At 37.9% G+C, this 18582-nt stretch overlaps 1 protein-coding gene across 9 annotated transcripts in view; it reads right to left on the reverse strand.

Moving 5' to 3' along the window:
• tcf7 (transcription factor 7) overlaps positions 1 to 18582 on the reverse strand; it is an 88295-nt gene that overhangs the window by 22773 nt on the left and 46940 nt on the right. For 6 of the 9 annotated variants that reach the window (XM_053648102.1, XM_053648109.1, XM_053648110.1 and 3 more), the window contains exons 6-7: positions 8421 to 8507; positions 917 to 1024 (exon numbers count right to left, since the gene is read on the reverse strand). In XM_053648102.1, coding sequence (XP_053504077.1) covers positions 917 to 1024; positions 8421 to 8507 — 195 coding nt within the window. The remainder of the gene's footprint in view (positions 1 to 916; positions 1025 to 8420; positions 8508 to 18582) is intronic. The other 3 variants (XM_053648106.1, XM_053648111.1, XM_053648104.1) reach the window with 2 other exon arrangements.

Below are 18582 nucleotides of genomic sequence, written 5' to 3' on the forward strand. Positions count from 1 at the left end.
GTTTACATCCTTAAAGATGCAATAGTCATTTTTTTTTTTTTTTTATTTCTTACTAGTAAGAATTATGCAGAACATGATTTTAAAAACTGCATCTAATGACGCTAACTGGCCCACACCAGCAGTGATGGTTAGCTCAGAAACGGATGGGAGCTCAAAGAATTTCACATATTTATGGTGTTATAACTTGGCTACAAGAAGTTGAATGACCTAGTGGGCAAAATCCAGGTCAGAGTAAAATGCCTGCACTGGCAAAAACACTGCCATCCAAGAAGAACAATTGGGTAAAATATTTAGACAATAAATTGATATATTTTATCCTCTATATCTAAATAGAGGGGCAAGGTGGCTTAGTAGTTAGCACATTTGCCTCGCACCTCCGTGGTTGGGGATTCGATTCCCACATCCACCCTGTGTGTGCAGCGTTTGCATGTTCTCCCAATGCTTCAGGTATTTCCTCAGAGTACTCTGGTTTCTTCCTCAAGTCCAGAGACATGAGTTGTAGACTGATTGGCATTTCCAAATTGTCCGTAGTGTGTGAATGGGTGTATAAGTGTGCATGCGATTGTGTCCTGCGATGGGGTGGTACCCCATCCAGGGTGTCTCCTGGGATGATTCCCTGGGATAGGCTCCAGGCTCCCCACCACCCTATGTAGGATAAGCAGTATAGAAAATTGATGGATGGCTCTATATCTAAATAAAAATGTAAGATAGTGCCATTAATAAACAGCCTACTTCATCGCTTGAAAGTGACATGGTAATGCTAACTCTGGCTAGCATAGATTTTGGGGTGGAATGGGTGGTGGAGTCATGGAGTAAAAACATTTCCAATGATGTAGGGTATGTCACCTACTTAAGAACCAGATCTTGACTAATGTACCTTTAAAGTTTTTTTTGTTTTTGTTTTTGTTACACATACATGTCAAACTGGTCATGCTCTTGCCTGCCTGAAGATGGCACTATAGCAGGGTGTGGGATTCCTGTAGGGTGCATTCCAGATGGTCCCATAATAAGAGAGTGAGAGAACCTTTATAAACACACAGGAACACCAAAGTTATTTCCTTTATCACAAAGGTGCAAACATGGAACCTATTTTATGAAGCTACTAAAGATAAATTTATACAATCAACTTAAATACAATGATGAGATACATATGGCTGTAACTGCGACCAGCAGATTGGCAGTAACCTACCTGAAGCCCCCTTGTGTAGTTCTGATCAACTAGCAGCAAGTGCAAAACTTTATTAGTGTGTCACCTGTATGGTGTTTTAAAATGCTTGCAAAAATAACAATGTGTAATAAAATAAATTTAAAACTAAGGAAGACAGTGACCTGAACATGCAGGAAAGTCACACACCCTCTTCTGATGCTTGAAAAAACTTCCCTCTTGAAAATTTGCTCCACTGAATACTCTGCATTTAAAACTAATACTTGACTGCAAATTACTTTTGCATATAAGTCTGCTTTGTGTAATGCAACACAAATGGGTGAAAAACTAATTTCCAGGTTCTCGTATTCCAGCACCTGCTCATTCTTGCAATTATCCAGTCAGAAATTATGTGGCAGCAGTTCAATGCATAAAATCTTGCAGATACAGGTCAAGAACTCCATTTAATGTTCACAGAAAAAGTCAGAATGCAGAAAAATATTATCTCAGTGGCTTTGACTACGGCATGGCTGACTGTGGTATGGAAGGTAATTCATATGGGGAAAGATTAATTTACAGGCTTATACATTATTATGTCAAAGATTTTAGCCCTAGAATGACAAAATGTACAGTAGCTGCCATGTAAGTTTTTGTCTGTCATATGACTGTCATGTGTTGTAAGTGTAGCAGTGTAGGTGTGGTGTTTCTAATCAGTTAATAATACTGCACTGTATGTACAGCCTTCAGGCTTTGTATCTATTCTGCTTGGTCAAATTTCCTTCACACAGTTTTGTACTATTCATACAAAAAAGGCTATGACAAAACAAAATAGGTACATATTGAAGTCCTCTCCAAAAGTATTGGAATGGCAAGACCAATTCTTTTATTTTTGTTATACACTGAAGACGTTTGGTTTTGCGATCAAAAGATGAATTTGCGATGATAAGATTTCAATTTCAGCTTTCATTTACATATTTAGATCTAGATGTGTTACACGCTACCCTACGTGGGATCACTTGTTTACAAATGGGGTCTTGAGAGACACTCTCTATCTACTCTTTTGTTTCATTTAATTATTTCACAAATTAATATTAAAAATATTGTAAAATTTTCTGTGCTAATATAAGCCACAGACAAGGCTCATGTGCCCATTCTAGGTGCAGCCACATATGTTGCAAGCTGCGATGCACTATGTTCTGACACCTTTCTATCATAGCCAGCATGAGCTTTTTCAGCAATTTGTGCGACAGTAGTTCTTCTGTGGCATTGGACCAGACGGGCTAGCCTTTGCTCCCCATGCACATCATGAGCCTTGGGCACCCATGACCCTGTTGCTGGTTCAACCAGTTGTTCTTCCTTGGACCACTTTTGGGAGGTACTAACCACTGTATACCGGGAACACCCCACAAGACCTACTGTTTTGGAGATGCTCTGACCCAGTTCACAATCACAATTTGGCCCTTTTCAAAGTCGCTCAGATCCTTATGCTTGCCCATTACATTTGCCCACTTCAAGAATTGACTGTTCACTTACTGCCTAATATATCACACTGCATGACAGGTGCCATTGTAACCAGATAATCAATGTTATTCACGTCACCTGTCAGTGGTTTTAATGTTATGGCAAATCGGTGTACATACTTTTTTAGTCCTTCCACTACCCTGTGGATGACTATATAATGACCACAACATGGCAGCATTTACTCCCACTATACGGTTTTGAGGTGTTTTGGTTGAAATGGGAGTCACCATCTTGTGAATTTTGGAGCCAGAATCTGAGCGGTAGAGACCTTGGAGCCAGAGCATGCACAGTAGATACGGCTGGTCGGACAGTGGGTCTGACTCTCGTGTGGCTATATTGGTGGTGGACAGGATGGTGCATCAGTTAACTGAAAGTGGCACATACAGCATTATTAATTCACATGTAAAATGCTGAGCTACCATTTGATATCTGGCTGACATAATGCATCATTTTAATCAAAATAATGTAAGTATAATTAGCTAATGTAAAGTACCAACTGAAAGTATACTGGTAAAAAGCAGTCACCATTTACACTCAACACAACCTATTTTAAATCATGTGAGGCCCTTCTACTGTGCATCACACCTGTGGTGGATTACTTTCCTATAAACACACAAAGACTGGTAAGACAGGGCAAGGAGTATTCCTTTGGGGTTTTTTTTTGTCACATTCATTATACATACAATGCTGTGAAAAAGGATTTGCCCCATGCTGATTTCTTCTGTTTTTTTGTGAATTGTTTTTTATTGGTTTTATATAAAGGAGTTCAATTACAGATTGTCCAGATTCTTCACATGAAACTTATTCCATTAACCCACAACATCTGGCCATGTCTTTTTTTTTTTTATCAGGAAATTTGGGATTTCATGTCAGATGATTAACAAGGCACCCTGAGGCAAGCACTGAGCAGGGATCAGTCCAAACACTATTGAATCATTTCAGTTTTATAAACCTACATTATAAAACTGACCGGAGAACAGTTTTATTTATTTATTAAACGCTGGTTCATTGGTTCACCTGGTGATCAACACCCCCTTGTGGTGAACCATGGAAATTTCAAAACGCTTCAAAACAGTATGACATAATGAAGCCTGGTTTGCTGAACGCACGTGACTCGACCAGTTTGATACGTGCTCTGAACCACTGACTCGAAACAAAAGATTCATAAAGGTTTCAAAGCTTCATGAAGCAGTGTTTTGAAAGCGCCCATGATCACCTGACCACTGCCGGTCTATGTTTATTGATTTCTGCCTGATCCTTTGGACTTGTTGCTTTATTAAACTGCCATACCTGCACTTGCTTCTGTCTGTGCCTCCATTACACAACACTAATAATAGTTTTAGATCTGCAAACGAAATACAACATAAAACAAAGGTAAACTGAATAAACACACAGTACAGTTTTTATTAAAAATTTTTTTTGAAGCAACACCTATCACCCATGTGAAAAGTTAATTGCCCCCTTAAACTTAAAATCTGGTTGTGCCACATTTAGTAGCAATACCTGCAACCAAACGCTTCCAATAACTGGAGATCAGTCTTTCACTTACTTATAGGACTAAGACTTACTCCTATGATTTGGATCATTGTCTTGCTGCATAATCCAGTTGCGTTTGAGTTTCAATTTACAGACGGGACGGGACATTCTCCAGACATTCTTCTGGCAAATACTTTTTCACAGCATTGTACATAATGTTACTAACATAAATTTTTTCAAATGTTACACTAGCACAGTATATAAAAAATGTAGGGTGGTTAATAAACCCCTGAATTATGCAGTAAACTTCTAAAATGTATACCATTCTGTCCTTTAATTAACTAAAAAAATTTAATCATTGGTATGTTGTTGTGGTGTAGAGTTATAGGAAATTAATTAACGTAACACACCACCTTCATTATTTTGCTTAACAGCATTCCTAGTCATGTTTTGTTCCTTACTTATTTACAGTGTATTAGTAATCACAAAACAAGAAAACAGCATATGATTTTGAAGGATGAAAAGGCACAAACATTTTGCCATTCCAGGCTAAAAACAATTGTATAGTAACTACTAGTTTTTAGTCCATGAGCTAATCTGCACTATATGGCCAAAAGTTCATGGACACCTGACCAACACAACCATATTTGCTTATTTGCCACTTGCATATCATGTGGCAGCAGCACGATTTATAAAAAAAAAAAAATCCAAATATATGCCAAGAGCTTCAGTTTACTTTCCTATCAAATATCAGAATGGGTGAAAACTAAACTCATTGACTTTGACTGTGGTTCACATGGTTCTTTGTGCCACGCTAACTAGTTTACCTCCTAAACCTTGATCACAAAACCCATTCAAAAGTAACTGCATTCCAGTTGGACTTCCTATTATTTACTTTTCTATATTCATTTATTTCTCATATAAAAAAGATTGCATTTTATACTTCATCATCATTAATATAAGCTTGTAAAAAACGTAATTTTCAAAAACCTTCTGGTCAAATAACCACTTCAAACTGTTGAATGCACAGGTAGTTCCAGTCAGTTTAAATGCCGTTCTAAATTAATGTGCTACGTATAAACAATTGAAACCATAGTAACATACAGTTACAGTTGCATACAGTAGTTAAACTCACAGCTTCATTATTAGTAGAGATGCGGCAGAGACGCAGGTAATTCACACACGCACAATCTCTCTAATAACTATTTATTATAATTTATTCTAAAGATACTTTATCTCTTTGTATGATTTAGAGAGGGCATTTCTAGTTTTCTAGATCAAATAACGCATATATCAGATAACAAAAAAAAAAAAAAAATTACTTTGAGTCAGATTTTGCACTGCTAACATTAATAATGTCAGCTTTAACTTGTCAATGCTGGCAAGTGTCCACGGGATAAGTGGCATAATCTGTGCATTACAAGATTTTGATGCATTCCACGGACAAAGCCACTCTCCACTTCATGGTCCTTTGCCTCCATATCCACCTAGCTGTGGATTATCCCTTATTTAGATAATGCCTCATTAAATAAAAAAAAATCATAAAGTAAAAGTTTTATTTTCAACAGACCTTTATCAATCACTGATTCTTTAATCATGTCATATTTGATATAGGGCACTACATAAATATTAGCACATACACATACATACTAACCCACTAGAACTATTCCACATTTTGTTCTTGCATGCTTGAACTGAAATGGACTTAATTCAGATGTCATGAATGTACATAAGATAGACCAAAATATTTAAGTAGCCTGCAAAACTACCCACAAATTAAAACAATATTACAAATTGTGACTGCATCAGTAATCACCCCCTTGATGTAAAACGTGTAGTTGGTGCAAATAATTAGAAAAACAAAGTCTATTGTGTGCAATAAAAGTGTAACATGACACTTTCATTGCACAAAGTGACATGATACAGGTGTATTAATACTGAGATCACATGAAAGTGTCATGGAAGTGTCTCATGAAAGTGTCATGTGATCTCAGTATTAATACATCTGTATCTTGAAGGCCCCAGATTTTTTTTTGAGGACATACCTAAACAAACAGCATCATGAAGACCAAGGAGCAAAGGAGCAAGACCAGGACAAAATCCCAAAGATATCAATCAGGGTTAAAAAAAAAAAATCCCAAACATCAATAAATGAGTTACTTAAAATGGAAAATACATGGTACGACCATGACTCTGACTAGAGGGGACTGTCCAGTAACCAGCTAAGGGCATTAGTCAGAGAAGATATTAGTCAGTATATTAGTCAACCTAGACACAAAGAGGACTTCAGGCAATTCTTCAGATTTGAATTTTTTTCAGGTCACAACAACTGAAAGAAAAAATTACTGTGTGATGATAAATCAAGAATTACTACTTGGTCATTTCATACCTTTGTTAACAAAAAGCAGCAACTATTGTTTAACTTTCATGAACAAACCAAATATAGGTCATAGGACTTACCTTCCTGCTTCAATGGATAATCTTACCTATATACTTAGAGCCTTATATTTCCTGAGGTTCCTGAGGAACTGTGGGTGTCACTATAAAGCTTGTCCCATGGTCATCTCAGGACTCATTCATATTCAATATGATCATACCAGACATGTATCTGTATCCTTTAGTTTTGTCTACCTGCCTGTTATCTATATGGCTCTTCATTATAATATTCACAATACCTGTATCACCTAGAACAGGTTTTCTTCTTCATACCATTTTAGAAAATTCTTTCTTGCCACTATCACCTCAGGCTTGCTCATTAAGAATCTGTAATTTTGTATATTTCTGTAAAGCTGCTTTGCAACATAGTCTATTGTTAGAAGCACAGTTGAATTTTAATGATATAAAAATTATATACTCAAATAAAAATAAAAAAACACACTCATACAAAGCAGAGCTAATATCTAATGTGAAAAGCTGCAGCAATGGTTTGCAGGAGCTTGCAGGGCTGGAGTGCAGCCATTCAGCAACTAAAACATTGGGTACATAGACACTTCTTCCCTTCATCGTCCAACTCAAGACGAATGGAGTTGACTACACAGAAAGCAAGAACCTTACAAGAGCTTTATAAAGATGTGATGATGCTTTAGGTCTAAGTAGATTTGATACAGAAATTAAATGCCAATAAAACTGTTTTGGTATGTCACTGCCTTGGAATTACATACCACAAATACTTTTGGTTCTTGGAATGCACGGTCTGATCTAATGCTGCATTCAACTTGTGGTAAATTGGAACTCAGAATTACAGTTCTGTGAAGAAGTATTTGCCCCCACCCTGATTTCTTATGTTTCTGTGTATTTCTCATACTAAATAGTTTTAGATCTTCAAATGAAATACAACAAAAAAGGAAACTTTAGTAAACACACAATACATTTTTTTTATTGAATCAAAAAAAGTTATCCAACACCTATCACCCATGTGAAAAACTAATTGCCCCCTTAAACTTAAAATCTGGTTGTGCCACCTTTACCAGTAATAACTGCAACTAGTAACTATGGGGGCAAATACCTCACAAATACGTCACACAGGCCCAGTTAGTATTGGATAACTTTTTTGCTTCAGTAAATAACATTATAATTTAAAAACTGTATTTCGTGTTTAAAATCTTTATTTTACTGAGGCTGCCTATGTTTTATCTTAGATTTTGTTTTATTTTCTGAAACAATTTAGAATGAGATATACAGAAAAACAGAAGAAATCAAATCTTTTTCACAGCACTTACATCATTTTTGACCTTCATATATTCGAGCTACAAAGTCGGAAAAAACGTGGATGCCTCCATATTTATCTTTTGTTAGGAACAATCTATATTTAACAGTGAACTGTATAGATTTAGCTGTATATGTCAGTTATAGATTTAACAAACTAATATCTGTAACCTGTATGTTGACTGATCTAAAGTAAAATACTAGCATATACATCATAACTCATTTAAAAGTAAAGAAGTGCTACTTTGTTTACTCTTGGTACCATGTTGATTTGACACCACACTTGGGATTCTTCTAGATAGGAATTCTAAGTTGAGGGAGCGTCAATTCAGAGTTACAAGTTTTAGCTGAATGCAGCATTATGGAGGGACCTCCATTTAAAACACAAATATCTGTGTTTACATAGACACTTCAATGTAGTCTGTGAGCAATTATCTAATTAAAGCAATGTAGGGCACATACATGGCAAAAGCTTAGGCAAGCTAGGCTTGGCAGAAGTTGCACAGGCAGGCTATGGGGCGATGATAGCACTTTTAGCTGATACTTCAGACTCAGGATTCAGCTGATACTGTACCTGGAATAGGAGGAGTTGCTGGCGAGACTGGAGGAGTAGGGCTGCCTGAAGCCACACGAGGAGAGTGGATAAACAGGCTGACTTTGCCTGCAGGTAATTGGGAGTTGGTGTAGGTAAGGTAAGGTTTGGGTGAGCTTCAGACCACGCTTTTAGAGGTTTCACGTTTACCTATGGTGGCTAACTGTATTAACCCACAAAACGTAAAATGACTTTTATATACTATAGAGTTCTAGATATCCTCTATATATACACACCTCACCTTATTTTATAACACTTAATTAGAATCACCTGTTCTTTCATGCAATTATGCAATCAGCCAATCATGTGGCAGCAGCAGCAGATGTTCACACTGAACATCTCTAACCTTAGTGGCTTTGACTGTGGTTTCATTATTTCAGAAACTGCTGATCTCCTGGGATTTTCACAACAATCTATAGAGTTTACAGACAGAATGGTGTGAAAAACAAAACAAAAAAATCCAGTGAGCGGCAGTTCTGTGGGCAGAAATGCTTTGTTGATGAGAGAGTTTAGAGGAGAATAGCCAAACAAATTAAAATGCCTGTCTCTCATTTGTAGATTCTTGTTTAACATGCTGGTTTTCTGTCTTTTCTCTTTCTCTCAGTGAGCGAGGCCGATGTGTCTGTGGTTGTGTGTGTATGGGTGACAGTTGAGCTGAGCTGAGATGAACTGAACCAAACTGAGCCACTGGAAAGCCTCCACACGTTGCAAGGGGATTTTTCCAATGTGATTTTGTCTCTACCCGGTCGCATGGACCTCACAGAGCCCCACATTGAGACTCCTCCAGGTGTGGTTGTACACAGCCGCCCCTACCTGTTACCTGAACACAAAAAAATGTGTTTCAGGATGAACTCAAGGCTATGATTGACATGGGAATAATCAAGGAGTCTCACAGTGATTGGAACCGGGTCAGTCTGTTTTTGTGTGGACTTAGGGTTAGGGTTAGGGTTAGGGCAGCGAGTCCTCACATTGATGAACTGCTCAATAGGTTAGGCACAACTCACTTTTATTCAACACTGGACTTAACCAAGGAGTATTGGCAGATTCCCTTGACTCCAATATCTACAGAAAAATCCACACTTTTCCATATTGTTTGGGTTGTTTGGAGCCCCAGTTTCAATGTCTCATACTCCATCTGTACAGTGCAATCACTGCTGCTTATTTAGATGACATAATCATTTATAGTAATGATTGGCAGTGGTATTTACAACATATGAGGGTTGTCCTGAGATCCTTGAGACAGGTGGGACTCAGAGCAAACCCACGTTTCCACTTGAGCCATGGGCAGGTTTGTCCCCAAATTGATAAGACAGCAGTGATTTTGACCTGCCCAAGACCAAACAGGGGGTGAGGCAGTTCCTGGGGCTGGCTAGCTATTACCCAAAGTTTGTACCTAATTTTGTACACCAGCCCTCTAACTGACCTCACAATAAAGAGAGCACCAGATCAGGTCAAGTGAGCAGGCTTTCTGCCGGGTAAAAGTATTTTTTTGTATTGTATTCTCATGACTTTTCCCTCCATTTTGTTCTGCAGACTGACACATTGGACAGAGGGCTGGGGCTCTTTTGTTCCATGCTGTGGAGGGGGAGGAGTGCCTCATGCTGTACATCAGATGGAAGCTGTTGGTAAGGGAGACCAAGTACAGCATGATCAAGAAGGAGTGTCTGGCCTTCAAGGGGACATCCTCACCCTCACTATACTGGGCTACTGTTTTACCCTCTCTTCCGATCACGCCCTGTTCCAATGGTTGATGCCAACACGTTCAAAAAGGTTGTGGTCCAGCCATGGCAGGGCCTTGGTCCAGCATCAGCAATGAACGGTGAGGTGGTGGATCGAATCTGCAGGTAACACCTGATGATTTGCACCTGTGTCTTATTACCACCAATCTACTTATTTTTATCTGGACAGTTGAAGATTGGAAAAACATCGCCTGATCTTTTTCCAATCTTCAACTCTCCACTTTTGATGTGAATATGAAACTCTTGACCTGTATCTGCATGATTTCATGCATAGTGCTGCTGCCACACTGGCTGACTGAATAACCGCATGAATGAGCAGGTGCTTATATATATATATATATATATATATATCCAAATATTACAGATCTTTATTGGAAAGGGTTTAAACAATGTTTTTCATGCTTGTTCAATGAACCATAAACAATTATTGCACATGCACCTGGGTAAAGGTCCTTAAGGCACTAACAGTTCACTGGCAGTAGGCAAATAAGATCACAGTAACTTAGGACACTAAAGAGACCTTTCTACTGACTCTGAAAAACACCAGAAGAAAGATGCCTAGGGTGCTTGCTCACCTGCGTGAACATGCCATAGGCCTGCTGCAGGGAGGCATGAGGACTGCAGATGTGGCCAGAGCAATAAACTGCAATGTCTGTAATGTAAGACACCTATCATAGTGCTACATGGAGACAGGAAGGACAGCTGATCGTCCTTGCAATGGAAAATTACATGTAACCACGTGTCCCCTCAGACGTGATCGAGAAGTTGCAAATGCCTTGTAGAAAAGTGGAGGAACATCTCACAGCAAGAACTGACAAATCTGGTGCAGTCCATGAGGATGAGATGCACTGTAGTACTTGAAGCAGCAGGTGGCCACACCAGATACTGACTGTTACTTTGATATTGATGCCCGTTTTGGTCAGGGACTCATTATTCCATTTATGTTAGTCAAATGTCTGTGAAACTTGTTCAGTTTATGTCTCAGTTGTTGAATATTGTTATGTTAATACAAATATTTACACATGTTAAGAAATTTGCTGGAAATAAAAGCAGTTGAATGTGAGAGGACGTTTCTTTTTTTGCTGCTGAGTATGTGTGTGTGTGTGTGTGTGTATGTATATGTATATATATATATTTTATATTATTGTTTCTTTTTTCTTTCTTGTTTTCTCATGATGATTTTCTCATGATTTTCTTATGATCCCCACATAACAAACAGTTGTTTTCTTGTGATCTCCCTTTCAAAGGGAACTCAACGTTCCGTGAGCTCCACACTGTGGGAACCACGCACGTGACCAGCATCTGAAGCTTGTCTAACATCATGCCTATTTATAGGCCTGCTGTCATCAGGTGACGTGGCAATTAAGCATGTCTCGTGATATAAAAACTGCACCTGTCAACCGCGCCATCAGCCTTATTATCTTCAGTGAGACTGCATATCGATTGTTTGTGTAACACTCACAAACAGTGAGTTCAGAGAATTCAGGAAGTGTGTCATGCCTTGCTCCCATTTCGTCACATTGGGGGGCGAATGCACTTTCTGTGTGAAATGTCTAGGGATGGAGTATGCCAGTGCAGCCCTCGACGGGTCTGACTGTGTGTATTGTGAAAGTCTTATAATTAGGCAGCTCTGCTCAAGGCTCATTCTCTTCTCGGCCGAAGGGAGTTGGGTTTCAGAGCCTTGCGGATCTGGGCCGGCTGCTGCCGGGTGTAACCCTGTTCCCTGAGAAGGGAAGGAGACATTGCGTAGCTTTCTCGTACTGGGGCATGCCTGTGAATTGCATCTTCGCTTCAGATAATAGAGGCTGACGGCGCGGTTCACAGGTGCCGTTTTTTTTATATCACGCAATGCGTTTAACTGTCACGTCACGGCAGGCCTATAAATAGGCATGATACACAAGCTTCAGATGCTGGTCATGCGTGAGGGTGCTTCCCACAGCGTGGAGCTCAAGCAACGTCTCATTCAGGGAACTGGGTTACATGTTTAACCCAGACGTCCCCCTCAGGGAACAGGGTTACATGCATAATCTAGACCTTTTTTTGTGATCTCGATTTAATTTTCTCATGATGTTGACATAACAAAGTAATTATTTTCTCATGATATAGACATAAAAGTTGTTTTCAAGTGATCATGACTGTGTACTTAACAACATGTTGGTTTTATTGTTCTGGAGGCTGCAAAAGCTAGGGGCAAACCCACAGCATCATGGATGAACATATTTGTTTTTACTTTGATCATGGACTCACTCAAACTGAAATAGCTCTATGTCTGTCAGTGTTTGACAACTTCCACATTAGTGTCCAACACTTGAGAAGAGGACACCCCTCTCTCTTAATATGCATATAAAGTCAATCTCTGCAGTGGCCGGTTATAAAATGTATGATGCCAATGGCAAAGACACCAAGATCCATGCAACACCAGTCCCATTCACAAGGCGGGAGATTTTCACCTGATAAAACTACGTCATGAGAAAACAGCTTTTTGTTATGTCAAGCTCACAATGTGGAGATCATGAGAAAATTAAGTCATGATCACAAGAAAACAACTTTTTTATATGGAGATCATGAGCAAAATTAAGTCGTGATCATGAGAAAACAAGAAAGAAAGAAATAACACTGCATGACCTCGTAGGGCTTCTGCATAATGGCCCTTTAAATTACACATCACAAAGAGTGACTTATGATTTTTAAAGTTTCTGCAAATCTTCCTTAGGCTGAAATTTAGACAGGATATGGCACATACTGGGAAGTCTGCTGAATGGAAATTGACTAAACCATGCAAGAAAACCTTCTTCTTCTACTGATAGTCAAACATATGATCGCTCATGCTAAATTTCTAATTGAAAATAACTTTAAAACCTTAAATGCATAAAATATTTTCCAGGTTTTTAAATGTATAGATACTTTTATGATACTATTATTGCATATTTGGATATGCATGAGTACATTCATTTAACACGATTTAGCATGATTTTTAATTGTTCACATGTAAGAAGGTAGAGTTCTTCAGAGGTTCCACCCAAGAATGGTCTGAGAAAAAGCTATTTTTTCTTCAGTTTGTTTAATTATTTTTCTCTCTATAAAATAATACAATAATTATATAAACTATTATATATTATAATCGTTTTTCAATGTTCCAATCTACAAATGAATTTATTTTGTGAAAGGATCAATACCAAGAATTCAGCTACATTTCATGGAGGAAAACAAAGTAATATACTGTAAGTAGTCCAGTTGTATCTACTGTACATGTGGTGTGTTATTCATACTGACTTGAGTCTTGTGACACATAAGGCACAATTGTCAGTCACAATTTCACTTCTCCTGAAAAAATATTATACAAAAGAAATCAATGTATTCAGAAAATATTCAGACCTCATCAATTGTATTTCCTTTTTTTTATTTTACATTTATTTTATGATAATGTATCCTTTTTTATATAATTTGTAAAAGTATGTAAAATTTGTCACACACACACACACACACATATATATATATATACACACACACATTATATATATATATATATATATATATATATATATATATATATATATATATATATATATATAATATATATATATATATTACACACTAATATTCAAAACAATATCTTGTTGAGACAACTTGAATAATGTTTACCTGTTGATTAGGCATGATTTGGAATGTTACACATCTGTCTATAAACCCACAGCTGACAGTGTATGTCAGAGGAAGAATAAAGTCTTGAGATCAAAAGAATGACCTATCTACCTACAATAAAGGATTGGCACAGATCTGAGGAAGTGTTCCTGTGGAAGTGTTCATATGGCTTTGAAGCGCCCAAAGAGCTCAGTGACTTGAACACAAAGACTTATCCTATAGCTGCATTCCAGCTAAACAGAGCAAATGGGGAAGAAAGACTTTAGTCAGGGAGATGATCAAAAACTCTAAATGTCCTGTGGAGATTAGGAAACCTGCCAGAGTGACAACCAAGACAACCACATCTGCTGCACCAATCAGATGTTTATTGTAGAGTTTCCCAGATCAAAGCCACTTCTCATCAAAAGGCAATGCATTATAAAGCCTCTCCCCCAATGGTCTCACCCCACAGTACCAGGGCAAACCTCTCTTCACTCAAAAGTTGCACGTTATTTATCCGTATCTAGAATAATAAAGACTAGTCTTTAATTCTAGTTTGAAAAACTTTATGTTTAGCTTTTTTTAGGTGTAGGCATTTTGTTAAATAGTTTATTTAAAGGTAAATGTGCGCATCTGGAGTCTTTATTAGTATATGGATAGATTTGGTAAGCTAGGATGTTTTGATGCTCTCAATCGTGACACACTTTTACCACTATGGCTCCTGTTGGAAACTAAGATAAATCATGTCAGAACTTTTTCCACACTCAGTATGAAATTACAGTGTAAAAAAAATTAAATGGAAAAAAAAAATCAGAAACATTTTTGGGGGGAAAATGTATAATAACCTGCTTGGATATTTGTACACAGCCTAAACTAATACTTTGTTGAAGAAGCTTTTGATTTTATTACACCACTCAGTCTTTTGAGGTAAGAGTCGTTCAGCAAAGCACATCCTGACCTGGCAATATTATCACACTCTTTCTTGCAAATGCATTCTAGATCCATCAAATTATAAGGGCAACTCCCGTGCACAGCCCGCTTCAGGTCACCCCACAGATTTTTAGTTGGAATCAGGTCTGGGCTCTGGCTAGGTCATTCAAAAACATTGATCTTCTTTTGGTTAAGCCATTCCTTTGTTGATTTGGATATATGCCTTGGGTCATTGTCATGCTGTAGGGTGAAATTTATTTTCATCCTCAGATTACTAGCAGACACCTGACGGTTTTGCACTAAAATCTTTGTATTTGTAGGTATTCACGATTCCCTCCACCTTGATAAAAGCCCCAGTTCTGGCTTAAGAATAACAGCCCTAAAGCATTATGCTACCACCATCACACTTCAACATGGGTATGGTGATCTTTTGGTGGTGCAAACAAACCTTTTGGAATTATGGAATTATTATGCCTTCTGGAATTGGTCTCATCAGACCGAAACACATTTTGCCACATGGTTTGGGATGATTTAGTTGAGCTTGGATGTTTTTTGTAAGAAAGGGGATCTTTCTAGCCACCCTACCCCAAAGCCCAGACATGTGAAGAATAGGAGAAATTGTCACATGCACAGAGTAAGCAGTACTTGTCAGATATTCCTACAGCTCCTTGATGTTGCTGTAGGTCTTTTGGCAGCCTCCCTGGTAAGATTTTATCTTCTCCTTTTGTAAATTTTGGAGGGATGTCCTATTCTTCGTGATATCACTGTGGTGCCCCATTTTATCTATTTGTTGATGATGGCCTTCACGTTGTTCCATGGTACATTTAATGTTTTGGAAATTCTTTTATTCCCCTCTCCTGATGGATTATTTTCAACAGTGAAATACCATGCATGCATTGTAAGCTCTTTGTGGGCCATGGCTTCAGCATTCCAAGAAGTAAATCCTGCTGAAACAGCTGATCTTAATTTGGGGTTAATCAGAATAATTTCATTGATGACTGCTGTATAATAATTACTTTAGAACATGAGATTGAATGTGATTAGTTCATTCTGAACACAGCCACATCCCCACATATAAAAGGGTGTACACGTTTATGTGACCAGGTTATTGTAAGTTTTTTATTTTTCCTAACAACAGCATCTCTTCCCACATCAGGAGGACCTCAGCTAAGCCCGCATGTTCCTCTTCCTGCTCCCTTTCTCACTCCAACCTGTTCTGTTTCGCACTTCTCAATCCTTGTTTCCACACATTGTCTTATAAATTGATCCAACGAGCCTTCTAAAGATGCCTTTAATTCTTGTTTTTTTCTTTTTGTCATTCTTTTTTTATATTCCAGAAATGGACTTTCTAAACCTCTCTCATTCTCTGCTTATCACCTTTTTTAAACAATTAGGTAGGTGACTACACAAATTAGCATCACACACTAAAAAAAAAACAAAAAAATTATGCCTTATATAGCTCAGATAATGTTTTAGAATTAAATCTTACTTCAAAAAGCAACTAAAACATTGAAATCAATCAGAATGTTTCATTTTTTTCATTTCATTTGTTAAATTATTATTTTAAACATTTCCCCTAGCTGCCCCTAGAGGGCAGGCCTGGTGCAGTCGCACCAGTTGCACTGCAGGAATGACGGCCGTTTTTAACTGGGGTGTGTAGACTTCTTATATTCACTGTATGCTCTATCTGTTTTAATCTCTGAAATATGGGCCTTCAAAATGGTGAAAAATGCTACATTTACATAAAAAATTCATTCTGAAGCACTTTTCAGATGCTCATAGAAAGTTCAATATTGTAGATATAAACTGGTAACTAGCTGGAGCTTTACACCTATCAGCCATAACATTAAAACCACCTGCCTAATATTGTGTACATCTCCCTTGTGCCGCCAAAACAGCTCTGACCACTGAGACATAGGTCTTGTGGAGTCAAGATGTTAGCAGCAGATCCTTTAAGTCCTGTAAGTTGTGAGGTGGGGGGGATCCATGGATTGGACTTGTTTATCCAGCACATCCCACAGATGCTCAATTGGATTGACCTATGGGGAATTTAGAGGCCAAGACAACACCTTGAACAATATCCACATGAATGCCAAGACCAATGGTTTCCCAGCAGAACATTGCCCAGAGCATCATCCCTTGACAGGTGCCAATGTAACAAAATAATCAGTGTTATTCATGTCACCTGTCAGTGGCTTTAATGTTATGGCTGATTGGTATATAGTACTTGGTTCTGATGGCACTGATATCTTTGTGGATACCTGTAACGAAACAGGACAGTGGGCAGGAAGTAAGCACAGGAGCACTGTCTTTATTCATAAACAAACAAACAAACAAAAACCAAACACAGGGAGCGCGGTCTATACGGGACTAGTGAGTAAAAATGAAGCTAGAATCGAGGCAGGAAAAGGAACATGACAACAAAAACCGCTTAGCATGCTAAACCTAGCTGCTACACCCTCAATACTGGTGACTCTCAGGTATCTACCTACAAATAACATCGCGCGATGTGGGCCGCCACCAGAGGGGTTTAAATACCCAACATAATTAATACTAAACATGGACACCTGGGGCAAATTAACGACAAACTCAAACATGAAGCGAACAAACCAAAACAAACGTCACGTGTCCAATTCACACAGTTCAGTCTCTAGTAAGCAGCGCCACAGTGCCATCTGCTGGCCGTGGCGTAACAATACCAAATAATGCTTCTACACGTAGTTTAAGGTGTGAAATTTAAAAAATAATCAATTTTACTACTCTACTAGTCGTATGTTGAAAAATTGTAGACAATTCCCTATACTATATTTCTCCATTCTTGTTTGTAGCTTGTGAGATGTGTGGAATATAACCACTAAGTTTCATTTGGAAAGGACCACTACGTTTAGAAATATAGGGATGTAAATATGGCTAGAATATTGAGGAGCATAAAATCCAATGTTGACAAGCAAACAGGGACCTGAATTTTTGCATGCAAAAAACTATTATCATAGCACTATATGCACCCCACATTATATTTGCCAATGGTGCTGACATAATTATGAAAAAAATTCAAGATTGTATATATGTAAAATGGAAATATTTAGTCACAAATATATATGTAATGTTAACATATTAGGTACTAGAGAGACATTATCTCAGAGTAGCCAGTGAAACCTGACTGATTCAATCCTATTTAGATCCCCGGTAAATTCAGCATCTGTCTCATTTTCAGGAACTGGATCATTCGAGGCTATTATCATGTTCATAATCATCAAAATCAATGGTTTGTTTGCTGACAGCTTCTTCATCAGATCCACCATCAAACGAAGCTAGAATTTGATTAGAAACTTGTTCTGCAGTAAATGGCTGAACCATGTCAATTTTTGTAACATTTCTTTTAAGTCTGGGGTAATTATGATTGACTCATTACATCATCATTGTTTACCAAACATTCCCAGCTTGAGGAATAAAAGTGAATTGCACTTATTGAATCGTGAGAGATTCAGTATTGTTGCTCAGAAAAACATACACTATTACATACCTTGGGTCAGTAGCGACCCTAGAGACTTTTTACAATAAATTAATTATAAAACATATATTATTTGACAGTTTTATATATTTTTTCTTGTTATATTGTTGATAATAAATAGATTGAGGAATACTAAGAAATCGGAGGTCTAATGTGAAAAAATTAATGAGGGGGAGGGTACTGAATGACGTCCCGAGTCGCTAACGACCCAAGGTATGCGTTTAAGGATTAAAGACCATAGTTCAAGCCAACTGTGCTTCCACAAATGAATGATTACAAATTGAACTATTGTTCACAGGAAAAGACAAGTTATGTCATGATGCGAACAGCACAGTGTAATGTA

The sequence above is a fragment of the Ictalurus furcatus genome, chromosome 18 (genome assembly GCF_023375685.1).
Source record: "Ictalurus furcatus strain D&B chromosome 18, Billie_1.0, whole genome shotgun sequence".
NCBI classification, from domain to species: Eukaryota; Metazoa; Chordata; class Actinopteri; order Siluriformes; family Ictaluridae; genus Ictalurus; species Ictalurus furcatus.